General features: G+C 47.7%; 1 protein-coding gene and 1 non-coding gene across 6 annotated transcripts in view; one reads left to right on the forward strand and one right to left on the reverse strand.

Moving 5' to 3' along the window:
* The window catches only part of ALCAM (activated leukocyte cell adhesion molecule), a 171,555-nt gene that overhangs the window by 122,973 nt on the left and 22,335 nt on the right, over positions 1–26,247 (forward strand). For all 5 annotated transcript variants that reach the window (XM_029082857.1, XM_029082858.1, XM_029082861.1 and 2 more), the window contains exons 2-9: positions 6,229–6,329; positions 9,209–9,428; positions 15,191–15,255; positions 16,248–16,335; positions 17,673–17,855; positions 22,451–22,575; positions 24,328–24,460; positions 26,006–26,118. In XM_029082857.1, coding sequence (XP_028938690.1) covers positions 6,229–6,329; positions 9,209–9,428; positions 15,191–15,255; positions 16,248–16,335; positions 17,673–17,855; positions 22,451–22,575; positions 24,328–24,460; positions 26,006–26,118 — 1,028 coding nt within the window. The remainder of the gene's footprint in view (positions 1–6,228; positions 6,330–9,208; positions 9,429–15,190; positions 15,256–16,247; positions 16,336–17,672; positions 17,856–22,450; positions 22,576–24,327; positions 24,461–26,005; positions 26,119–26,247) is intronic.
* Positions 18,762–18,868, reverse strand: TRNAL-CAA. The gene is made up of 2 exons: positions 18,831–18,868; positions 18,762–18,807 (listed from the first exon to the last, which is right to left on the reverse strand). It is a non-coding gene; the product is annotated as a tRNA-Leu (tRNA).

Raw genomic sequence — 26,247 nt, forward strand, 5'->3', positions numbered from 1 at the left:
TCTAGATGCAGGTGGTTGTGTGTGGTTTGAAGAGTTAAGTGTGTGAAACTAACCAAATAGAAAAATGAATGAGGTTGAGGGTGAGGCAGCTTACATTGCAAAATAACAGGCTGGCCATCATTAGACCCCTCTTCGGCCAGAGAAGGGGTGTGGATTCCGACAAGAAATATCCCATTTGGATTTCCTGATGCCCCAGCAAAAGACACGGTTTGAGCACAGGGCTGGACCTATCACGTAGCCCTCGATTCTCCTTGCGGGCCGCCATTTCCTCCTCAGGAAATGGAATTCTTCACCCCAGATTTCTAAGGAAATATCAATCTGGCACAGCAGTGGGAAAAATCCTCTCTCTGCTAATAGGAACAATCAAAGCCTCCCATTTTGTCTATTAGTCATGTGGGGAGTCTCAAACCTTCGGCTAATTCAATTTGTGTAATCGATCAGGTTGGTGTTTATCCGCTCTTCACAAATCTGTCTCCGTCGGCGTTGATCATCTTTGATTGTAAATGATGGTTGGGGAATCGGTGGGGGGTGGAGGGGGGACATACCTGTTCAAATGCGTGTGCCTGGATGGTGGGGGTCTCATTTACAGATGGGGCCGGAATCAATCCGACTCAAATGCTGGCTTTATTCTGGCTTCTTGGATTGTGCCCATAGACATCACCACCGAGCATTTACTGAAGGCCCAATTATCCGATTCTGATATTTCCTAGAGAAAGCCTTTAATACGCAGGCACACTTCAGATGTTGTAGAACCAGTTTTCCTGTACAAGGGCTGTTGGTAATAATGGCAGTTATCCCACCCACCCAAAGTGTCTCTTGCTTGCTTTTGGAGGGGACTCTCCTGTGCCCCCCCAACCCCTTACCCTGGGGAAGACTCACTCCCTTTGCTCTTCTCCAGCCTCTCCCCACCCCACAGCACTTCTGTACATATGTATATATCTATAATTCTGTTTATATATGTTGATGCCCGTTTACTTGTTTTGTTGTCTGTCTCCCCCCGTCTAGACTTTGAGCCTGTTGTGGGCAGGGATTGTCTCTCTTTATTGCTGTATTGAACTTTCTGAGCACTTAGTACAGTGCTCTGCACATAGTAAGCGCTCAATAAATATCAGTGAATGAATGAATACAACCACCCCACTGGTGCTTCATAGACAGTTAGTCAACAGCAGAGAAACAGAGGCCACGGCCTTCAAGCAGTAAGAAAGGGGAGATTGTTTATTTAAAGAGTTGTTTCACCTTTCCACACCCTCACCCCACCGTCAAAGCACTCCAGGGATCTGGGACCCAGCATTTCCTCCCCGGGAAGATCTGTCCAGAAAGTTAACAGGTCCTTAGCCTTTTTTGGAAGCAATAAAGAACTCATGAGTATTGAATAATAATAATGATGATTCTGGTATTTGTTCAACTCATACTATGAGCCAAGCACTTGTACAAAATAACCAGGTCCCACACAGATCCTATCCCACTCTAGGCTCACACTCTAGGTAGGAGGAAGAGCAGGTATCAAATCACGGTTTTATAGTTGAAAAAATTGAAGTGACTCACCCAGGGTCATTCAACAGGCAAATGGCAGAGCTGGGATTAGGAACCAGGTCTTCAAATTCACTGAATTGTATTCTTCCCTGTCGGCTCCCTCCAATCATCCCGACTGTGGGACAGATGTCCCCTGAGTATTGTTACTTTCCAATAGTTTTCTCATGGTTGGGAATGGCCCGTGTTCACATATCCGAATATCGGGGATTGGGAGTGTTTCTTCCACCTCAGCATTCGGGCCCGTTTGGTTGGCTCGATTCCTATGGTTCCCCCGTTTTGTTGAAACTTAATGCTCCAATTGCGTTTTCCTAGCTGTGTTTTTCTTCATATTTGGCTTAACGTCTCTGTGTGGGAATGCTTAAATAATTACATATTTCTCTTAAAGTATAATGCCTCTCCACATTTTATTGCCTGCCCTGACATTTTGATAGTAGTAGTAGTAATAATAATTAATAAGAATGTCTCACATTTATGGAACTTTTAGTATAGAAGGATTCTCCAGCCATTTAGAGACCATACATACACTTCACTTCTACTGAAATGTTACAACATAGCCCCACAGCCTTCACTCTGCAAGGCTGTGAATAATTTACCGAACAAAATTGCCAGGGGAATTCTGGAAAAGGCAGTTCCCCAACTTCGGCTTGGCCAGGAGTCTGGGATTAACAAGCCCCTTTTTTCTCCAATAAAAGCACAGCTAAGGCAGGTTGAAGATGATAGGTAACGTGGGCCTCAGTTGGCCACCGTGGCCTAGGGGATAGAGCGGGGACCTGGGAGTCAGAAGGACCTGGGTTCTAATCCCAGCTCTGCAGTCTAGAGGACAAGCTTTCAGTCTAGAGGAGGGACCTCAAGGAGCTTGCAGTGCCGAAGGGGGGACCAGATAGTAAAATCAGTTACAAGTAGGAGAAAATGATAAGTGCTGGGAAGGGTTATGAAGGACCCCAAGGTCAGAAATGTTGAAGTGGCAGCTGGGGGTGAGGGTGGGGAGGGGAAGATAAGTGATTAATCAAGGAAGGGCTCCTGGAGGAGGTGTGATTGGAGAAAGCCTCTGGGTTATAACAATAATAATGATAATATTGACATTTAAATGCTTTCTATGTGTCAAGCTTAATCATCGTTGTCATCAGTGGCATTTATCAGTGGCTGAATATACTAAGCGCTTGGTAGAGTACAATATCCCCTCTCAGCATCTCACCTGGAGAGTTTCCAGTCCTCTACCAGTCTTGGCAACGGGAGGGAGAGTCAAGCAGAGGCATACCAATTCTATCCCTAGCTTGGGCAGTGGCTAGCGAGTGGCAGGCAATCTCCTACAAGTCAAAACTCACCTGTGCTGGGCAGGAGCGGCATGGGAGAGAGTCGAGGGTGGGGATTCAAGTTTACTGCGCAGAAGAAGGCAACGGTAATCCACTTCCGTATTTTTACCAAGAAAACTCTGTGGATCCACTACCAGACGATCGCAGATGGAGTGCGGGGCGTTCTGGGAGAGATGTGTCCGTCAAGTGGCTGTGGGTCGGACATGACTCGACAGCGTAAGACAAAAATACAGTATAACAGAATTAGTTCACACATTCTCCCTCACAACAAGATTACAGTCTAGAGGAGAAGTTTACAATCTAAAGAGGGATATACAGTCTAAAGGAAAGAAACGTTCCTTCAGAGAAAGTTTCCTTCGGTTTGCTACGCCTGCTAGTTTACCAATATACGTATGAGCCTTTCATCCAAGATTCTGTAAGGTGTGATCTGTGGCGTGAGAGAGCAGTCCACAGCTAAAGCCAGTTTCTTGATTTAAACAGTTGATTCATCACCAGTCCTTAAAGTGATTGTTTTTTGTGGGTTAAATTTTGGGAGGTGCATGTCTGGTTCCTTGGCAATCCTCAGGGGCCCGAAATGTATGTCTCCCAGGGAAAGAGCGCGTAGAGCAATGAAGGGCCCACGGAGACATCTCTTAGCTTCCTCCTGTGGAATCAGGTCTCAACTCTGTTCTAAGAGCTGATCGTGCGCGGGTTTAACTGCAGTGTGAAATCCGGAGAGCGTGACTCTTGACCACTATACAGAAAAGCAAGAAGCTCGGCTGGTTTTCATTCTCCGGGAAAAAGACACAGATAGCGGAGTGTTCTGGCAACAAAAATGGGGATTTAAGAACTCTGCCTATATTTTCCCCTCAATTTTCTGTTCCCTCCACCCTTGAAAGTTTGGGTTGCATGTAATGAGAACATAGGTTAAGCCCTATGAGAAGCAGCGTGGCTTAATGGAAAGAGCATAGGCTTGGGAGTCGGAGGTCTTGGGTTCTAATCCTGGCTCCGCCACCCGTCAGCTGTGTGACTTTGGGCAAGTCACTTAACTTCTCTGTGCCTCAGGTACCTCATCTGTAAAAATGGGGATGAAGACTGGGAGCCCCACGTGGGACAATCTGATTACCTTGTATCTACCCCAGTGCTTAGAACAGTGCTTGGCACATAATAAGCGCTTAACAAATACCATTTAAAAAAAAGCCCACTTACCCTCTGGAAAATAATAATAATAACAAATACCACAATAATAATAACAGTGTGTTGGGATTATTAGTATAACAATGTGTTGTTGTTGTTATATTTTTTGAGCCTTTACTATGAGCCAAGCACTATACTAAGTACTGTGAGAGCTGCAAGATGGTCAGGTTAGGTACAGGCCCAGTTCCACACGGAGTTCACAGTCCCAGGTGGAGGGGGAACAAGAATTTAATCCCCATTTTGCAGATGAGGGAACCGAGGCCCAGAGAAGTAACGTGAACTGCCTAAGGTCACCGAGGAGGCAAGGGGCGGAGGCAGGATTAGAACCCAGGTTCCCTGACTCCCAGGCCCCTGCTGTTTTCAGTAGGCCACGCTACTTTCCTATTGGTGTTAGTGACCTCTGCTTATGTTTCTCGAGCTCCATCTGGTGGACTGCCTTCTGCTCATTCCCGCCTCCAGCCTCTAGAAAGTAATCCATCCTCATCACGCTCTGCCTCATTTTAATATATAATAATGTTGGTATTTATTAAGCGCTTACTACGCGCAGAGCACTGTTCTAAGCGCTGGGGTATACAGGGTAATCAGGTTGTCCCACATGAGGCTCACAGTCTTAATCCCCATTTTTACAGATGAAGTAACTGAGGCACAGAGAAGTTAAGTGACTTGCCCACAGTCACACAGCTGAAAAGTGGCAGAGCCGGGTTTCGAACCCTTGACCTCTGACTCCCAAGCCCGGGCTCTTTCCACTGAGCCACGCTGCTTCTCATAGATTGGAGCCCTTTAATTGTCATAATGGAGGCAAGCCAAGATGCACCCAGCCCAGACGGGGGTTCCAATCAACCAATCAGTGGTATTCATTGAGCGCTTACTGTGTGCTGAGCACTGTACTAAGCACTTGGGCAAGTACGATATGACAGAGTCGGTAGACACATTCCTTGCCCTCAGTGAGGGTTCCATATTGGAATTGCCAGTCCCGTCTCAAAATCCAGTATTAGAAAAGTGGTGTGTTTTTGTGATTGTCGGCATGTCAACTTAAACACATTTCACTCCATTTTCTTCCATTATATAATAATAATCATTACGGTATTTAAGCGCTTACTATGTGCTGGCACTGTGCTAAGCGTCGGGTGGATTCAAGCCTATCACATTGAACACTCCATTAGATATCTGAATTAGATTGACCAAAGTTCTTTCTACCCACCACTTGTTTATTATTTATAGTATTTACTATTCATTACTCACATTAATGTCTTTCTCCCTCTCTAGACTATAAGCTCATTGTGGTCAGGGAATGTGTCTGTTATATTGTCATAGTGTACTCTTTCAAGTGCTTAGTACAGTGCTCTGCACACAGCTAGTGTGCTCAATAAATACAGTTGACTGACTCGCGTTGGCCCCATCAGGATGTTTAATTTTTAGTTTGCTAAAGCTGAGCCCTCGATCAAACAATGAAACATTGATATTTATTGAGTGCTTATTGTGTGCCGAGCACCGTACTAAGCGCTTGGGAGAGTAAAAATAAAACAAGGAAGATCCTTAGGTGGTTCTAGCCATATATCCTACCGTTTTGCAGAAACAATGCTGGGATGGTGGGATTGAAATGGCCTCTTTTATTTGATGTGCGTTTTCTTTTTCCCGCTTTAAGTAAACGTGAGCTGTAGCTTCTCCTGTCGAAACCGTAGCAGCTGTTTGTTCTCGGAAGACCCCGCAGATCGCACTTGTAGGGGGTTGGCAAAGACTGAGACACTTCTGAGAAGTCGTGACTACCTTCCTGCCCCCTGCCTATCTTTGCTCTCTCCAAAAAGCCTGATCTCAAGCCTGGTTTCAAAGCACCTAGTACAGTGCTCTGCACAGAGTAAGCGCTTGATAAACACCATTGATTGATTTGTTTCCAGGTATGAACAGCCTGTGAGTTTCTGCAGCCACATGCTGATCCAGCTAGGTTAATCAGTCAGTCGACCGATCAGCGGTACTTATTGAGTGCTCACCGTGAGCGGAGTAAGAGTTGACACATTTTCAAAACCCTAAACGTCTTTCGTTTTGAATAGCAAACCCAGTCAGTGTTTTGTTCCCCGATATTAACGCTGTTCTGGTAAAACGATTTCCATAATGGGACGTTAGAAGCTTTGCCAACACTCATTTGGACCCTGAATCAGGATGTAAGAATGGACTGACATTTTTCTCTGTTCTCTTCTTCCCCACTCAGGCCGTGGAGTGCACACCGTAAATGCTGTGTACGGAGATATCATTAACATGCCTTGCCACCTCGAAGTACCTCAGAGTCTCATGTTTGGAAAGTGGAAATACGTAAGTGGAGCCTTCTTGGACCTCGCCGAGCATGCTTCTTCAGTGCTCAGTGCTTAGAACAGCACTTGGCACATAGTAAATGCTTAACAAGTACTGTAATTATTATTACTTCTTCTTGGGACTTTCTGGGAGTGGGAGCTTCAGCCTTGCCCAGATTTACCCTCTCCTCCCCTCCTCTCTCCCTCTCTGCCTTCCTTCCTTCTTTCCTTCCTTTCTTCGTATTTATTGAGCACTACTGTGTGCAGAGCACTGTTGGGAGAGTACAGTCTAACAATAAACAGACACATTCCCTGCCCACGTGAGCTTACAGTCTAGAGGGGGAGAGAGACATGAATATAAATAATTAGATTAGATTTGTATGTAAGTGCTGTGGACCTGGGGCAGGGTGGGAGGGTGAGGAATGAAAAGGAGCAAGTCGGGTGATGCAGAAGCCAGAGGGAGAAGAGGAAAGGGGAGCTTAGCCTAGGAAAGACCTCTTGGAGGAGATTCATTCAATTCATTCAGTTCATTCAATCATATTTATTGAGCTCTTACTGCGTGCAGAACACTGTACTAAACACTTGGAAAGTACAATTGGGCAACAAATAGAGACAATCCCTACCCAACAAGGGGCTCACAGTCTTCCTCTTCCCTCTCCTCCCCTTGGCACAGGGAGATGTTATTAGTCTACTAAATGGGAAACTGGAACAATTCCTGGAGTTTTGAAGGCTATCCGTTTTGGGTGGGTTTTTTTTTCCCCACAAAGGCTACTGGCCGATTTCCTAGATCACATTAGCCCCAGAGATTGATGGATTGCCACCATCAATCAATCAGTGGTATTTATTGAGCACTTACTGTGTGCAGACCACTGTACTAAGCACTTGGGAGAGTACAATATAGCTGGAATTGGTAGACAGGTTCCCGGCCCATAGCGAGCTTATAGTCTAACTTATGGCATCCTCTGAAGGGCCGAATGCAGCATTTTGAGTGGCTACTGGGAGCCCTGCTCATTTTGCCATAGCACTGCTGGAGATAAACTGCTCAATAACTGTGATGGATTGACTGATGTGTCGGTTTCAGCCGAGGGAAATCCCAGGCTCAGGAAGCTTATCGTGCTCCCTTGAACCGGTGACAGGGGACTCAGAAACACCAGCAGCCGCCAGCCCTGAAGTCTAGGGAAACAGGTAGCCTGAAGAAACTGTGGCATTTTCCTCAGCCCAGTTCCAAGTCCACTTGCCCCTCTGCCATACCTGCTGCCTGCAAGAGGCTGGGTCATGTCTTTGACCAGGAATTGAGAGGGATCACTGGGAACCTCATTAAAAGTTGGGGGTGGGGGGGGACTTGCCACGGAGAGGGCAAGAGGAGCAGCCATCCCTAGAACCCAAATGGGTGTCCTGTTAGAGCCTCAATATAACAGGAGGCCTCTTCTCTCCCCCACATCCATCCCCTCCTCTACTTTCCTTTCCCTCCCTTCCCCTTCCCCTCTTCTCCTCTTCCCTCCTTTCCCCGCCTCTCTGCCCTCTCCTCTTCAAAGCTGAGCCATGTATGGCCCGGGCTTAAAAGAACTCCCAGGTGTCAGTGTGGATTACAGGGAGGGGGTTGGGGGGAAGCAATGAGAAATTGGGACTGCCAGTTGCGTGCTGTGTGACCTTGGGCAAGTCACTTAACTTCTCTGTGCCTCAGTTTCCTCAACTGTAAAATGGGGGTGCCTTTTCTCCCTCCTGCAAGCCCCATGCAGAGCAGGGATTGTGTCCAACATAATTTGTATCTTCCCCAGGGCTTAGAACAGTGTTTGACCCACAGTATGTACTTAACAAATACCATTTAAAAAAAAAAAAGTCGTTTCCAGCCGCATCTCTTCCGTGCCAATCACGGCATAGGGAAGGGGAGAAAGGAAAGCTGGAAAGACCCAGGTCAGGCTACTGCATTTCCCCCAAGCCTGGGAATTGGGGCTCCATCGTGGGGAATAATGCATCGTTCTGGGTTAGGAGCATTTTTGGAGGGTCAAAGTCAGCATCTGATAGTATAAAACAGTGAAGCTTATCGTCTGAGGCCTGGGAATTGGGGCTCCATCGTGGAGAATAATGCATCGTTCCGGGTTAGGAGCATTTTTGGAGGGTTGAAGTCAGCATCTGATAGTATAAGACAGTGAAGCTTATCGTCTGAGGATTTCCCTGATCCAACTCAGATGCTGGAGGTGAGACCGTGCCCCCAGGAGTAGATTTTCATCCGAAAATAATCCCCCTCACCAGCCGTGAAGACATTTTCCTAAATGCTACAGTGAGAGGCCAACCTGCTAAGCCGACCCGAGTGGAGACGATTAAACTCTGAGGAGAAAGAAGCTGGGCGCCTTGGTGTTTCCCTTTAGAACTGGGCCTCCAAATTCCTTTTTGTATGGGATCTCTCTCTCTCTCCCTGAAACAGAACAAGCCCTTCTTGTCTCCCAAATTCATTAATTCAGTCATATTTATTGAGCGCTTACTACGTGCAGAGCCCTGGTTCCTGTCTTATAGCTTCAGGGAAGGCTTTTGTGTATGAAGGTGTCCCCTCGCTTCTTCTTGAGGGAGCCAGCCCAAACCTGAAGAAGAACACCAGTCAGTCGCCCTCTTATAAGGAATCATTTCAGAAATCATTTGTTAATTTCCTTCTAGATCGCAAGCTCTTTGTGGGCAGGGAAGGTGTCTACCAATTGTGCTATTCTGTACTCTCTCAAGTGCTGAATAAAGTGCTCTGCACATAGTAAGTATCCAATAAATACCAGTGATTGTTTGGTGTCCTTCACTGTCGGCAAGCAGAAAGTGCCCTAAGAAATTAGATTCCCCCAATATGATCCCAAAATGTCTGCTTAAGCTTGCATTGGACCCAAAGTTCTGAAAACATTTTTTTAAAATTTTTTGTAGGAAAGATCAGATGGCACCCCGGTATTTATCGCCTTCAGATCCTCCACGAAGAAGAATGTACAGTACGATGAAGTGCCAGAATACAAAGACAGATTAATTCTCTCAGAGGACTACACCTTATCCATCAATAATGCAAGGATCGGGGATGAAAAGAGATTTGTGTGCATGCTGGTGACCGAGGACAACGTATTTGAGGCGGCCACAGTCGTCAAGGTGTACAGTAAGTTGTTTCCAATGTAATCAATCGACAGTATTTATTGAGTATCTACTCTGTGCAGGACACTGTACTAAGTGCTTTGTACTAAGCGCTCAGGGAGCTTACAGTCTAGAGGGTGAGGCATTCTAATGGTCAGGTGGAAGCAGTAGCTACTCTCCCCAGTTATTTTCTGAAGACTCTCTTCAGCGTCCTTAGGCCGGCCTTCTGAAGAAACTCAAGTCCACTCACACATGCCGGTGATTCTGAAAACAAAATGCCTAACCATCTAGCCCAGGAGATGGAGAGGTAAAGACAGGAGATTTTTGCTGTTGCTCTGCCTCGTAACTTCCTCGATAAGTAGCATGGCCTAGTGGATGGAGCACGGACCTGGAAGTCAGAAGGACCTGGGTTCTAACCCCGGATTCACCGGGATGCTATGCTGTGTCACTTCATTTCTCTGGGCCTCGGTTACCTCATCTGGAAAATGGGGACTGATACTGTGAGCCCCATGTGGGACAGGGACTGTGTCCAACCTGATTGTCTTGTATCTACCCTAGTGCTTCGTACAGTGCCTGGAACCCGGTAAGCACTTAGAAAATACCATTTAAAGAAAAAAATGGAGCTTTCAGGGACCAAGAGATGTCTGAACCTCGTGAAGCAGAGAGGCAGCTGGCAAAGTCAAGCTGACTACAGTTTCCAGGAGCCTTATGCATAAACCCTACTAGAGACCTTTAACACTCAATCACCTTGCTCCCTCCTACTTTGTCTTGCTACTCTCCTACTACAACCCAGCCCACACACTTTGCTCCTCTAACGCTAGCCCTGTACCTCGATCTTGTCTATCTCACCTCTGACCCCTAGCCTATGACCTGCCTCAGACCTGGGACGCCCTCCCTCCTCATATCCAACAGACAATTACTCTCCCCCGCTTCAAAGCCTTGTTGAAGGCACATCTCCTCCAAGAAGCCTTCCCTGACTAAGCCCTCCTTCTCTTCTCTCCTACTCCCTTCTGAGTTGCTCTGACTTGCTCCCTTTATTCATCTCCCCTCCAGGCCCTACGGTACTTCTGTACATATCTGTAATTTTTATATTTATATGAACGTCTGTCTCCCCTTCTAGTCGGTAAGCTCGTTGTGGGCAGGGAATGTGTCCATTTATTGTTCTGTTGTATTCTCCCAAGTGCTTAGTACAGTACTCTGCATACACTGAGCGCTCAATAAATAGGATTGACCCAGTGATTGACTAGCAGGGCTGAATTGGACAGGAGAGGTCCAATACATGTGGCCACTTTTCTGACCAGCAAACTGTGGTTCACTGGGGCAGCCCTTTTAGTCATTCAGAATTTGGACTGACTGGAACTTTTCTTCCCCAAATGTGGGAAAACCAATCAATCGGCAGTATTTACTGAGAGCTTATTGCATGCAGAGCACTTCACTAAGCACTTAGGAGAGAACAATAGGAGCTTACGCTCTCATTTCCTGAATATAGATGATGTAGCGTGGTCTCGTGGGAAAAGCATGGGCTTGAGAGTCAGGGAATCATTCATTCATTCAAGAGTATTTATTGAGCGCTTACTATATGCAGAGCACCGTACTAAGCCCTTGGAATGTACAAATCCAAGCGCTTAGAATGAGCATTCTTATCCCGGCACTGCCACTTGCCTACGGGGAGACCTTGAGCAGGTCACTTCACTTCTCCGGGCCTCAGTTCCCCCATCTGTAAAATGGACATTAAATACTTGTCCTCCCTCCATTTTTCATTGGGAGCTCTGTGGAGCACCACAGTTATTATATTTATTGTCACAGGTAAATAGGAGGAGGCACTCTCTAGCTGCCATTTTTCGTGGCCGCGGTCCCGGCCCGAAAAGACATGAGTCGACACCTGAGAGGTCAGAATTAAGTATTTAGGAGGCAGAGGACTGTAGCTCTCCATGTGAGTTTGGCTGTTTCAAGACACCAGTGAAGGAGAGCCAAGCCTAGTCTCGCAGGCTTTATTTGTGCTCTTAATTCCATCCAGATTCTCTCCAGCAGAGCAGTGTGGGAATTGAAATTGCCCGTGGGAATGGCTGAGCGCATCCAGAAGCCTTCAGTTTCAAGAGAAACCATTTTAAATTCTAGACTCTGAATAAATCCACGTCACAGTGCTCTCCTCGAAGGAATTTAGAAAAAGTTCTCTGTGAATGCTGATTGGCCTAAGTGACTTTCTGAAATAGGAAAGCAACCGATCGGGGATTCTGATTTGACAACACCTCAGGGTTACTGAATAAATAGAAAGTTGGAGGGGCAGGTTCATAAAACCAGATAGAAATTGCCAGAGGCTCTGTATGCTCACTCATGATGGGAGTTCAGTTGGATTTATACAAAGTAACCTTTGTGTCCAGAAAGGACCTGGGAAAATAAATTACATTGTTTCAAATTGATTCATTTATCGGGCCTTGTCCAAATGCCAGGCCCGGTTCATGTTAAAATATTTTTCAGAAGCCGACATAGATCAAATTTTGGCCATTTGCCTTCCTGGGTCCTGGCTGACCCACTGTTGTGGTATTTTTTTAAGCACTTACTATGTGCCAGGCACTGTACTAAGCACTGGGGTTGATGCAAGATAATCGGGCTAGTCACAGTTCCTGTCCCACATGGGGCTCACAAAATTAGTCTCCATTTTATAGATAGGTAACTGAGGTGCAGAGAAGTGAAGTGATCTGCCCAGGGTCACACAGCAGATAAGTGGCAGAGCTGGGATTTGGACCCAGGTCCTCTGTCTCCCAGGCCTGTGCTGTATCCACTAGGCCATGACCCCACCTGGACCCAATGGCTTTGGGAACCAGTTTGTAGAAAAATGTGGCCCTTAACTCCACCTCCCCTCTTTCATCTCAAGCTGCTGTCCGTCCACAAGGAGGATGGATGCAAGGTGGGAGGTTCAAAAACCTGTGGTAGAAAACCCACCTTTATGGAATGAAGCAATAAAAAATCATTTGGACACCCCATCAGGGTAAAATAAGAACCAGACTCTGAGGGGTGACAGGCGAATTGGAGAGGGGGACGGGGAGGGAGGGAGTTGTGGAATCACCGAAATACATCGGTTCTGGCAAAGGACCCATTTTAGACCACTGAGGAAATACCAAGACCGGACAGGGGACGCATTAGAACGTGACCGCCACAGGCTCTGTCTCCGGCGGAAGGGTCATTTGGTAATCTGAGAAAAAGTTTCTGAGATAACTCGCTCCCCAAAGAGATTTCAGTCCATCCCGTTAAATACGGTTTGCAAGCCGCCTGTGGAGACTAGGGAATTTCTTGGATTGGGAAAATGAACTTTTCTCTCCCAGCTCCTTTGAATGTTGCGACAAACAAAGCGACTCTCAGGAACAGAATTTGCATTCCTGGTTGCGGGCCAGAGAATTTAAATAGACAAGTTACACACTCTAGAAAAGGATGCTTTATAGTGGCAGCCGGGAGACCCTCCAGCTTGGGCGGAGGATAGGGAGCTGCCCTCGATGCAGGTGAAGTTTGCCGGGGCTGAGGAGCTTTTGCGTTTCAAAAACTGCATTTACCCTCCACCGCTCTGGTCAAACTGCCAGCTGCGACAGGGATGCTTTTATGTGACGCGGGGTCTAGATGGCAGGCAAACCGAGAGTCACCGGGCACATCAATCAGGCCTGTGTTTCTCATCGCTCAGTCTCCTAGCAACAGGCAGGCAGAAACCCACAGCCGCAGCAGAATCTGGTCTGTCTTCCCCGGGCCCTGGGCAGAGCGCCGATGACTCCGCCCCGGGCCGAGGAGATGTGCTAAAACGAGGACCGGCCTCTAACTCCAGCCGATAGTCGGGATTGATAAATAGCCTTAGCACCCTTTGCGGCGGGTCCCTTGGGAGGGCGAACAGAGGCGGCGAGCGGGAAATCCAGTCGCGGGGCCTTAACCCCACAGATGGCAGCTGTGCTTCCAGGCGGAGAAACCGGCCAAGATCCTCTGCCCCTTCTGGCTACTTCTTGGACTCTCCCAGAGAGCTGGCTCCAGGCCTTCTTGCCCCCACCAGTGGGCACAAAGAAGTCTCTCAGCCTAGCCTCTGTGGGCTAGTGCCAGGGGCAGGGAAAAGCCCAGCTTCCAAGTACCACCCTCTCCCCCCCCCCCCCCCCCCCCCACACACACACACACACTCTAAATGAAAAGGAAGTCAGTACTGCTTGATTCTCCAAAGGCTAGTTGGGACACAGATGGAATGTGGAAAATGGGAACCTCCCCTTAGTAGTATTCTTTTTTCTCATCATTGTTATTACTATTATTGTATTTGTTATACACTTACTGTCAGTCCAGCTCTCTTCTAAGCACTAGGGTAGATATGAGTTTTATCAGGTTGATACAATCCCTGTCCCACGTAAAGCTCACAGTCTTAGTATCGGGGACAATAGTCGAGGAAACTGAGGCATGAGAAGTTAAGTGACTTGCCCAGGGTCACACTGCAAATAAATAGCAGAGTCAAGATTAGAACCCCCGTCCTCTGACCCCCAGCACTAGGCCACACTGCTTCTCTGGTCTCTGCGCCGTGAGGGACAAGGAGGGCTTTGCTCTCACTTCAGCCAAGTGCTCCAGGCTTCCTATGGGCCAGCACGGCTAGGCATTTAGCACAGTGCCTGGCACATAATAACCGTTTAACAAATGCCCCAGTTATCGTTATTATTACCTTGGACATTCAACTATTAGAAAAGCAGACTCATGGGGCCAGCTGGGTGCCTCCTATAACTACTTGGGGATTCCCTGATGAGGCTCTCCTCTCTGCCGCTTGCCTGCTGTGACCTTGGACAAGTCATTTCACTTCTCTGGGCCTCAGTTTCCTCATTTTACAGATGTGGAAGAGGGACCGTCCAACCCCATTTGCTTACGTCCACCCCAGCGCTTAGTACAGTGCTGATCTTGGATAATTAATATAATGATAATGGTATGAATCAGTGACTTTCTGTACTGCCAACACTGTGCTCAGTGCTAGAGTAGATGTGAAAGAGTGAAGCAGCGTGGCTTAGTGGAAAGAACATAGGCCCGGGAGTCAGAGGACCTGGGTTCTAATCCCGGCTCTGTCACTCACCTGCCGTGTGACCTCGAGAAAGTCACTTAACTTCTCTATGCCTCAGTAACCTCATCTGTAAAATGGGGATTAAAAAACCTGTTTCAGCCTCCTACGTAGACTGTGAGACCCAAGAGGTGACAGGGACCGTGTCTGACTGGATTATTTTGTATATTCCAGCACTTAGAACAGTGCCTGGTACATAGTAAATGCTAGACACGTATCATTAAAATAAATAAATTACCCAATTGGACACAGTTCCTGTTCCACGTGTGGCTCTCAATCTAAGTAGGAGGCTGAACAGGTTTTTCTATCCCCATTTTACAGTCTAAGGGGGAGGGAGAACATATACTGAATCTCAGTCCTGCAGGTGAGGAAATTAAGGACAGAGAAAGTCCGGACACTTGCCCAGCGTCACGCGACAGGCAAGCGGCGAGTCGGGATTAGAACCCAGGTCTCCCGACTCCTATCCTTTGCTCTTTCCATTCCAGCTTCCCTGCTTCTACACTAATAGAGTCGGTAGAAACGATGCCCGCTCTCGAGGGGCATCGGAAATGAATAAGTAGAAGGTGGTGTTTCCAAACACAGCCTGACTGGATGGCCCGCTGCAACCTGGAGTCCCCCCATTTATTGGCTTAGTTGTTGGGGTCGGGGCTGGGAGTGGGGAGGGACATTTTGGGGTTTGGGAACTTGCATTTTACTGATGGAAGTTCCTTTCTTTGTAAAACTTTCAGAGCCTCCATCTAAACCCGAAATTATCAACCAATCCAAGTTCCTGGAGACAGAACAGCTGAAAATGGTAAGGCCGTGCCTCCCGATCGATTCTTCTCCTTGTTGGAGTTCCGTTACTGGCCAAATTTGGGTTGAGACAGGCATCCTGCTGTGACCTTTGGTTGCCATTTCCATAGTTTGTCAAAACCTCTGGCTATTTCCGCTTCACTCTGTCCCCGCAGTGGTTGAATCAGCGGTATTGATTGAGCGCTAACCGTGTGCAGGACGCTGTACTCGACGCTTGCGGGAGTACAATAGAGTAGACACGATCCCGGCCGTAAAGTCTACAGCCAAACGGATCTATCTGATTTGGTGCCTAACCAAAACCAAGCCCCCACCCCAAAAAGACTGAATTCTTTAACCCAAACTCAGTGCCCCTTCTGGATCTTAAATGGGAAACATTCCACATGCCAATCCCTACCTGATGCAGAAACAGTCAATCAGTGCTATTTAGTAAGTGTTTATTCTGTACAGAGCACTGTGCTAAGTGCTTGGGAGAGGACAGTAGAAGTAAATGATATAAACTCCCACTAGACTAACCTCCTTGAGAGCAGGGATAGTGTCTACCAACCTGTTTGTATTGCACTATCCCGAGTATTTAATACAGTGCTCGGAACTGCAGGAAGCATTCGATAAATACCACCGATGGATCCCTGCTCACAAGGAGCTCACGGTCTAAATAATTGCATGGAGAATAATCTTTAAGTTTGGAAGAAATCCACGAGAGGCCACATTCTTTGCTGCTGTATCCCTCTCCATCCTCTTCTTTCCTCTCCTCCCCGCTAATCCCCTTGACTCAGTCCAGCACAGCCTGTCAAAATCTCTCCCGATCCCCTCTGGAGCAATAGGACAATTGAGCCCTTACTGGACCTAGCGCTTGGGCGAGTACAATGTAACAGTCCCATTCTCTGCCCGCAGCGAGTCCTGATTTAGGACCTCTACCCCTCTTCCCTTTTCTCCCCCGGATCACTGATTATTTCAAAAATGAATTAGCGGACTGCAACCCTCTCTGTTTTCCAGCTGGGGGAATGTGTTTCAAGAGAAAGTTATCCTGAAGGCAACATCACATGGTACAGGAACGGGAAAGTCCTGTATCCTTTAGAAGGAGGTGAGTTTGGACGGACTCTAAATTCTTCCGACACTCTGCAGCGGTTGGTAATCTTTGTGAGTTCGTCCTGTTGGATTCACATTCATGCACTCTGTCTGCTAGTTCACCTTCAGGGTTTAGTTTTCCCCCGGGAGGGTGATGGGGAAAACATTTGTGTTTGGGGCAGAAGCTTAGGCGTTCATAGGAGAGGATGGGACATCACAACTTCTGATCTTGCCACTTCCTCTCTGCATGGGTCTTCCAGACAAGATGGGCAAGGGGTTTGGAGACGGAGAGGTATTCTCCCCATGACACAACCCCCGCTGAACGCCAACCTCCCGAGAGAGACGGGATCTCGCAGACAGTAGGGAGACTCCTATGCCACGGGATCCAGCCCGAGGTCCGTGGCATAGTAGTAGAATAATAGTACTTATTAAGTGCTTATGATGTGCAGAGCGCTGTACTGAGCGCAGGGAGAAAATACACAGAGAGTCTGCTTGAATCACAGACATAAGTTTGGGCTCTTCCCCCGGCCCTCCCTGGAGGTGGGTGAAGGCCAGTGGGGGGACCCCAGAACAATTCCCAAACCCAAAGAGACATTCTCCCCCAAATGTCAGGAGCCCGAGAAGATAGTCAATCGTATTTATTGAGTGCTTACTATGTGCAGAGCACTGTGCTAAGTCCTTGAGAGAGTTCAATATAAGAGATACATTCTCTGCCCACAACGAGCTTACAGTCTAGAGGGGGAGACAGACTTTAGTATAAAGAAATAATTTACAGATATGTACATAGGTGGTATTGAGTTGGAGGGGGATGAATAAAGGGAGCAAGTCAGGGCGATGCAGAGAAGAGGTAAAGAAAAGGAAAAGAGGGCTTAGTCAGGGAAGACCTCTTGGAGGTGATGTGCCTTCAATAAGGCGCTGAAGGGGGGAGAGTAATTGTCTGTTGGGTATGAAGAGGGAGTGCGTTCCAAGCTAGAGGCAGGATGTGGGCGAGAGGTTGGCAGAGGGATAGATGAGATGGAGATATATTGAGAAGTTAGCATTAGAGGAGCAAAATATGCAGGCTGGGTTGTATTAGGAGAGTAGTGAGGTGAGGTAGGAGGGAGCAAGGTGATTGAACATATTAAAGCCAATGGTGAGGAATTTCCGTTGGATGCAGAGATAGAAGGGTAACCACTGGAGGCACTTGAGGCGTGGGTAAACGTTTTTGTAGAAAAACGATCAGGGCAACAGAGTGAAATATGGACTGGAGTTGGGAGTCAGGAGACTGGGAGGTGAGCAAGGAGGCTGATACAGTAATCGAGGTGGGAGTCCCGGGTGAGCGAGCCTGAATCAAGTGCCCTCTTGTCTTCTCAGCTGTGGTCATCAATACACACAAATACGTGGACCCAGGAACCCAGCTTCACACCGTGACTTCCACTCTGCAGTACAAGACCACGAAAGGCGACATTAAGATTCCATTCACCTGCTCCGTCTCCTACACCGGGCCTTCCGGCCGGAAAACAATCCAGTCCGACCCGGCAGTCTTTGATATTTACTGTAAGTTGTTCGGACTTGCTTGCCCGGAACACCTTCACCCAGAGAGTTTTCTCCAGGTGAGGGGTATTTGAAGGGGATGGGCCAATCGCGAGAGCCCGGTCTGTTGGAGAGCCAAGTTATGAGATCGAATGGGTGGGCGGATGGGAGAATTTAGTTTAAAATGAAGGGGGGTGATGAGGTAGGGGGAGATATGGCGCTAATCTGAAGACCTCTAAGGATCAGCTCCTGGAAAAACACGCTCAGCGTTTCAATCAATGAGTGGATTTTATTGAGAGCTTTCTATGTGCAGAGCACTATAATAAGCGCTTGGGAGAGTACAGTACATTTTTCCATCTCACTTTCTCGCCTTAATATTTGAACTGGGGGAACAGGAGAATAAAAGGTAGACAGATAGGTAGACCTCATTTCTTAAATGAAAAGAACCAGAGTAAATATGGCTTAAGAGAAAATAGAAGTTCTAGCTGTCTCACTATGTTCTGGAAAGTATCTGGCAGCCTGTTTCTCACCCTCTTGACGAACAGGTAATATTAATAACAATTCTGGTATTTGTTAATCGCTTACTATGTACCGACCGCTGTACTAAGCTCAGAGGTTCTGAGGTAGTTACTAGTTAATCAGATCTCATACATTCTCTGTCCTACATAATAATGTTGATATTTGTTAAGCGCTTACTATGTACAGAGCACTGTTCTAAGCGCTGGGGTAGATATATGGTAATCAGGTTGTCCCACATGAGGCTCACGGTCTTCATCCCCATTTTACAGATGAGGTAACTGAGGCACAGAGAAGTGAAGTGACTTGCCCACAGTCACGCGGCTGACAAGTGGCAGAGCTGTGATTCTAACCCATGACCTCTGACTCCCAAGCCCGGCTCTTTCCACTGAGCCACGCTGCTTCTCTAGGAAGTGTCAGAAGTGGGACTCGAACCCACGCCTCCATTCGGAGACCAGAAGCCCCAACTAGGGGAAGTGTTGACTTGAATCTGGCGCCTTAGACCACTTGGCCATCCTGATGGGGCTCATAGACATGGGGCTCTGAGAAGCAGCATGGCCTAGTGGGAAGAGCATGGGCCTGGGAATTAGAAAGACCTGGGTTCTAATCCCAGCTCCACCACTATTTGCTCTGTGACCTGGGCAGGTCACTTCTCTTCGCCTCAGTGACCTCATCTATAAAGTGGGGATTAAGACTGTGAGCCCCACGTGGGACAGGGACTGTGTCTAACCCGATTTGCTTGTATCTAATGCCTGACGCATATTAGGTGCTTAAAAATACCACAATTCTTAGCACTATTATATTATTACAGTCTAAGGGGGAGGGAGAACAGGTAATGAATCCCCATTTTACAGATGAGGAAACCAAGTCATAGAGAGGTGAAGCGGCCTGCCCAACGTTACACGGCGGGCAAGAGTAGTAGCCAGGATTAGAACCCACATCTCCTGATTCCCAGGCCCGGGCTTTTTCCACCAGGCCACACTGCTTCTTGCCTGTGGGTTAGATGCCCTCATTCCTTTTTCTACTTGAGATAGTGGATTGCTTAGCTCAGAGACCCTCGGAGGGGCATGTCCATGTCATGGTATCGGACCATGCTTCCCAAGGCACAGTTGTCCTTTTTTATGGAATTTGTTAAGTGCTTAATATGGGCCAGGCACTGTACTAAGCGCTGGACACAGGTTGGCCACGGTCCGTGTCCCACATGGAACACACAGTCTTAATCCCCACTAGTCAGATGAGGTAACTGAGGCGCAGAGAAGTTAAATGACTTTCCCATGGTCTCTCACAGCAAACCAGTAGCAGAGCTGGGATGAGAATCCAGCTCTTGCTGACTCCCAGGCCCGTGCTCTATCCAGTAGGCCACACTGCTTCTGACGTGCGAAAAAATATGAAAGAAATTCCACCTCCCGTCAGCCCTGGTTCTCTGGCTTCTTCCCTAGGTCTCCTCTGTCTGGTGACGGCAAAATTTCCGGACACTTTGCCAGAGTTACTCACTGCCGTCCCCGGCCAGTTGACAGGAGGACGTGCCTCCACCCCTGAAAACCCAATGCTCCCAACAGTAATGATGGCATTTGTTAGGCTCTGCCATGCCTTGTACTAAGCGCTGGGTGGATACAAGCACATCCAGTTGGACACAGTCCCTGTCCCACATGGGGCTCACAGTCTCAATCCCTATTTTCCAGATGAGGTAACAGGCTCAGAGAAGTGAAGCCCGAGGTCACACAGCGGACAGATGGCGGAGCCGGAATTAGAACCCATGACCTTTTGACTGCCAGGCCCGTGCTCATGGGGAAAGGCCAGGATCCTCTGTCCTTTGCTTTAAACTAACCAGTGAGGCCACTGGTTGATAGCCTAGGCCATCCCCTTTGTATATCCTGGTGGGGCTGCTTTTGAAAACCCTGACTGTACTGTCTCCTTCACAGAAATGCTTTCTCAGTAGTCTAAGTAACAGCCGTGTGAGACAGAGTTTCCTCCACAGATTAGTCTGTTTCTGGTACCAGTGCAGTATGGAGGTGGGAGGTTGTTTAGGGAGAGAAGGGAGCTCTCGGCAACTGGCTAAGGCAGACTGAGGTAGGGAAAGGAGGCTGGTAGCGGGGGTGGGACGGGGAGATTACATAGGAGAGGGAAAGCAAGGAGCAGAGATTTGCAAACTGTTAGTTACGGAAACTGAAGGGATTTCGGGACAGAGGGAAACTGGGGAGACGGTACATGCCCAGAGAGGTCGGTGAGAGAGAGCCAGGGATTGCAGTGGGGAGAGCCAGGCAAAGAAAAGGACTGAAGGCCAAAACACTGGAGGGCCTGCTGGGTGAAACGCCGGCCAGTCGCTGAGCCTCGGTTTCCTCATCTCTAAAACGGGGATAAGATACCTGTTCTCCGCACCTCTTAAATTGTGAGTTGCCTATAGGAGAGGAACTGTGCCTGAACTGATCCATATCAGCCCAGTGCTTTGGCAAATAGAAAGCACTTAATTAATAAGACACCATGATTAATGTTATTAGACCTAGATGGTTTTATCCATAGCTGTATGCTCATTCTGAGTAGGGAAGAGGTGTTGCCTAGTGGATAGAGCACAGGCCTGGGAGGCAGAAGGACCTGGGTTCTAATCCCGACTCTGCCATTTGTCTGCTGTGTGACCACGGGCAAATCACTTAACTTCTCTGTGCCTCCGTTCCGTCATCCGTAAAATGGGGATTTAAGACCGTGAGCCCTATGTGGGACATGGACTGAGTCCAACCTGATCAGCTTGTGTCCAACCCAGAGTCTAGCACTGTGCCTGGCATATAGTAAGCACTTAACTACTGGTGGTTTTTTTTTTTTAAAAAAAAGCTTCATACATATGTCTTACAAGGGAGTTGTGAATACTGGCATGGGGGAGCTGAGGTAGCCGTTGGCGATATAAAGTAGATTAGGAATTAGGAGGAATTAGGATTCTCCCTCTAGACTGTAAACTCTTTTGTGGGCAAGGAATGTCTCTTTTATAGTGTTGTAGTGTGCTCTCCCACACGCTTAGTACATTGCTCTGAACACAGTAAAGTGCTAACTGACCGATTAGGAATCAACCAGGGAAGGCCTCCTGGAGGAGGTTTGAGTTCAGAAGGACTTGGAAGGTGAGTTTCCCGATTCATTAACGTGATGGCGGTGTTGCCCTTAGCTGATGTTCATACCTGCAAACCTTCCAGGGACCCCCCCCAGACACTGGGTCCCCAGTCTCTTCATTCTGGAATTCTAAAATAATTCTTTCCACCCATCCTGTGCCCCCTGAGATTTCCCATTCAGATGTGATAAGTGAGGATATATGCCTCAGACTATTTGAGAGTCGGAAAGAAGGCGTGAAGTTTTACAAAGTCATTTCTTTTTCAAATTTTGATATCCATCATCCCGGTCTCCATTCGAGATCTGGTCAGTGGTACCCTGCCTTTGAATGCCTAGAGCATTTTTCTTGGGAGCAGCTGCACGTATTAAAGAATATCCTCTAGCCCTATTTTTAAGGGAAAAATGACCAAAGTGGAATGAAAGTTGTGTCTTGGCTCCACTGAATGGGACAGAATTAAATTACACCCAGTTCTGTTCATTGTGTGATGGGTCTTCCTCTGTTCATGATATCCACCTTTCAGAAAGTGGGCTATTCTTTGGCACACCTGTTTGCGCTGTTTAATGCCAGTTCCGTTTTTATTAAAGAAATTCGAGTGCACTGGGGCTCGAAGCGCTTAGGTGATTTGGGTGGCTGTTTGAGAAGTTCCAAACGGTGTTTCACACAATACGGTTAAATTCTCTTCTAATGAAATCATAGAGGGAGATTGTTCCTACTGGTATTTTACACATAAAATAATTACGGTCATTCCCGCTCCAGTTAGCGGCATTTTGCTATGAAGAAATTGATTTTTATATAACAGGTTCTCTTTGTAGTTTGTTCTAACCAGGATTAGTTCTCAGTATGGAAAGTACCTATTAACTTCAATCCTTCTAAAATAAGATACATTTAAGCAATTACCATCTCCTGCGACTTAAGAAAATGGGGTATAATTTTGCCGGTTATATTGAATGTATAGAATGATTTGGTCCTTGTCCAAAAAAGAGTTAACTTGGGCCCATTATTTTCTCAGATCCCACAGAGAAGGTGACCATTCAGGTGCTACCCAAAAATATCATCAAGGAAGGGGATAATGTCACCCTGAAATGCTTAGGAAATGGCAACCCTCCTCCAGAAGAATATTTGTTTTTCCTTCCGGTAAGTGGTCCTTGTTCTAACTTAGACAAAACTAATAATAATAATGGTGATAATAATAATGCTCATTGTGGTATTTAAGTGCATACTTTGTGTCAAGCACTGTACCGAGTAGTAGAGTAGCTAGACTATAATCAGGTTACAGAAAAGTCCCTGTCCCACGTGGGGCTTGCGGTCTGAGGGACCGAGGAACTCTGAGCACGACTAATTCCTAGGGTCAGACGAGTGCCTTATGGGGTGGTTTGGATGTATTTATGGAACGTAAATTCATTCAACTTCATTTATTGAGCGTTTTCTGTGTGCAAAGCACTGTACTAAGCACATGGGAGAGTACAGTAAATGAGGTCGGGTCATGAGAAGCCCGGAGAAAATCTCTCCCGATCTTTGCCTGGTCTTAAAACAGCCATAGGGTATTTTGGGAGATCTAGTGTAGGCTTTCTTATCATTGACACTCGGTGTTCTGGGACCTGCACCTTCACTAAAATGACCAAAGCTGTGCTCCTGTTAGTAAAATAGCACAGAGAAATGGGACCTTCTGAAAAACCAAAATGACTTTGCTGCTCAGACTGCCGAAAACATCACCTCATGAAGAATAGTAAGTCAGCCAAGCAATCGTTGGTATTTTTTGAGCACTCACTGGGTGCAAGGCACTGCAGCACGGTCTGGGAGTCAGAAGGACCTGGGTTCTAATCCCGGCTCCGCCTGTTGTGATGATCTTGGGCAAGTCAATTTATCTGTGGCTCATCTATAAAATGGGGATTGAGACCATGTGGGGTAGGGACTGGGTGTCTACCCCAGAGTTTAGAATGGTGCTTGACACACAGTAAGTGCTTAAATACCATTACTGTTATTAGCGTGGGAAAGCCTAATGCATTTGTGTCCTCAAGAAGCTTTCAATCTAGTGGGGGAAAGAGATGTGAAAATACATTCCAGGTAGGGGAGGCAGCAGAGTATAAGGAGATGTGCATAAGTGAGGTGGAGTGAGTATCAAAGTGCCGAAGGACCCAAGTGTGTAGATGACACGGGAGGGGGGCCAGTGAATAGGCTGGGTAGATGAGATGTTAACCAGGGAAGGCTTCCTGGAGGAGCTGTGCCTTCAGAAGGGCTTTGAAGTTGGGGAGAGCAGTGGTCTGCCGGATGTGAAGGGGAAGGGAAGACATGAGGAAGGGGTTGTTGGTGAGACAGATGAGAGGGCAAGACGGTAAGTGGGTTGACGTTAGAGGAGCTAAGTGTGCGGGCTAGGATTTATTGAGCAAGGATAGGTAGTGGAGTGAGCTGATCGGGGGCCATAAATCAAGGGACTAGAGTCTTGTTCTTGCCTGTCTGGTAGGGGGACGCGAACCCAGTACTACTGGATGTGGTTCTCCCAGCGGGGAAATGGGCAGAAGCCCCTGGGCGTTGCTCTCCCGGAAGTTTAAAGTAGTGGAAGCCCCCATCTCCAGGGCCTGGGGAGTCAGCCCACCTCTACTGGGGCTCCTTCCCATCCTCTCCCTCACAAACCGGGGTCCCCAAATAGTTACTTCTCTGAGAATGTCAGGGGGCTAGCTCTGAAAGCAGCAGCAAAGGAAGCTAAAAAAAAAAAAAGAAAACCAAAAAAACTGTTTCCAAATTTCACCCAACGATCCCTTGACCCCTTTCAAAGTGGTGTCCCGTTTTCAGAAGCGAGGACCGTGGGCCGCAGGCAGTCCGGGACGCAGGGCGCAGAGCTTAGCGTCCCCGGGGGACAATCATCAGCCGTCCGGACTCTCTCCACAGGGCCAGCCGGACGGGATAAGGAGCTCGGACACCCTCCTGCTGATGGACGTGCGGCGCAATGCCACGGGAGAGTACAGGTGCTCGCTGGCGGACAAAGAAGGCATGACGGCGTCCACTACCATCACTGTGCACTGTAAGTCCAGCACCCAGCAGGAGCTCTGGGGGAGAGCGGAAGCGATCTCCCAGACCTGCTCACCCCAGGTTTCTTCTGATAGCCTGAAAGATTCCCACCAGGCCTTGACCCCTTTTGAGACAGGGACTTTGTCCAACTTAATTAAGGTGTATCAGTTTCTAACTCTGAGGAAGGTAACAAGCCAGAGAGACTCTCTTCACGAAGAACAGTGTCTTGGTTTCTATATGTCTATGAGGATTCGATAGTGTTACTGGGCACAAGGTAAGGGAGAGGTATTACTGGGGCTGGAACCCCAGACTTTAGTATATGACTTCTCTGTACCTCAGTTTCCTCAACTGTAAAATGGGGATTAAGTCCTACTGCCTCCTATTTAACCTGTGAGCTCCACATGGCGCAGGGACTGTGCCTAACCTGTTAAACTTGAATCTACCATAAGAAATATCATAAAAAAGCCCCCAAAGGGTGGGATTCACTCTGTCATGTGTCCCTTTCCCCTACTGTCCAAAGGTTGCAGATCCAAGTGATCCAGAAGGGAGAGGGAGGAAGGGAAATGAGGGTTTAGTCAGGGAAGTCTTCTTGGAGAAGATGGGATTTGAGTAAAGCTTTGGAGGTGGGCAGAGTGGTGGTCTGTTGGATATGAAGAGGAAGGGAGTCTCAGGCCAGAGGGAGAAGGTTGGAAAGGGGTCAGTGGCAAGATAAACGGGATCGAGCTACAGTGAGTAGGTTTGGTGTTAGAGGAGCGGAGTGTTTGGGGCGGATTGAAGTAGGAAATCAGCAAGGTAAGGGAGGAGGGGGAGAGCTAAGTGCCTTAAAGCCAACAGGCTGGGCTTGTGGGGTGGGCAAAGCAGCAGGGAGGACACCCCCATACACCCAGATTTCTCTTCCATGTTAAAACAATGACATGCTGTCTAGGTCGTCTTCCGTAGCTAATCTCTCACGGGCAAAACCCTCCTTTCAAGCTCCGTCTTGGCAGTTGGTGCTGTACAAAAGGAATATCAGACTGTGCCATTCTCTTCAGCCTATTGTTGGCTATCTGATTATTCCTGATTTACAAATATCAACCATTACTACCTACTGGGAGACTCTCCCCACTTGCCTTGCCCTTATCTGCCTCCGTTATCTCCAGCACACAATTCAAGACTTCTAAGAAGAAGATGGCCAGGTTTCAGAATCAGCCTACCGTTTTTTTGTTTATTATTTTGCGATACTTGTTAAGCACTTACTGTACTAAGTTCTGGGGTAGATACAAGCAAATCAGATTGGACAGACTCCATATCCCACATGGAGCACACAGTCTTAATCCTTGTTTTACAGATGCGGGAACTGAGGCACTGAGAAGTGACTTGCCCAAGGTCACTCAGCATACAAGTGGCAGAGCTGGGATTCAAACCCAGGTCCTCTGATTCCCAAGCCCGTGCTCTATCCACTAGGCTGTGCCGATTCTCAGGTTGATTGATCTTTGTTGGTTCTCACCCTCCCCGTCCCCCAAAATGGATATGCGGTTCTCCTCGCCTCAGAATTTCACACGATTCCTCTTCCTCACAGATCTGGATTTGTCCCTAAATCCCAGCGGAGCGGTCACGAAGCAACTCGGCGACGCTTTGCCTGTGTCTTGCACCATATCTTCGAGTAGGAACGCCACGGTCACCTGGATGAAAGTAAGTTCCGTTTCTCTCTAGCAGCCGGTTCCTTGAACTGCCCTCCTCTCCCCTCTCCTCCTCCCCCACCTTCTAGAGTTCACCCTGCTCGGGAAAGGAGGCTGGGGGCACCTGTTGCTGTGCATGCGT

The sequence above is a fragment of the Ornithorhynchus anatinus genome, chromosome 17 (assembly GCF_004115215.2).
Source record: "Ornithorhynchus anatinus isolate Pmale09 chromosome 17, mOrnAna1.pri.v4, whole genome shotgun sequence".
Lineage (NCBI taxonomy): Eukaryota > Metazoa > Chordata > Mammalia > Monotremata > Ornithorhynchidae > Ornithorhynchus > Ornithorhynchus anatinus.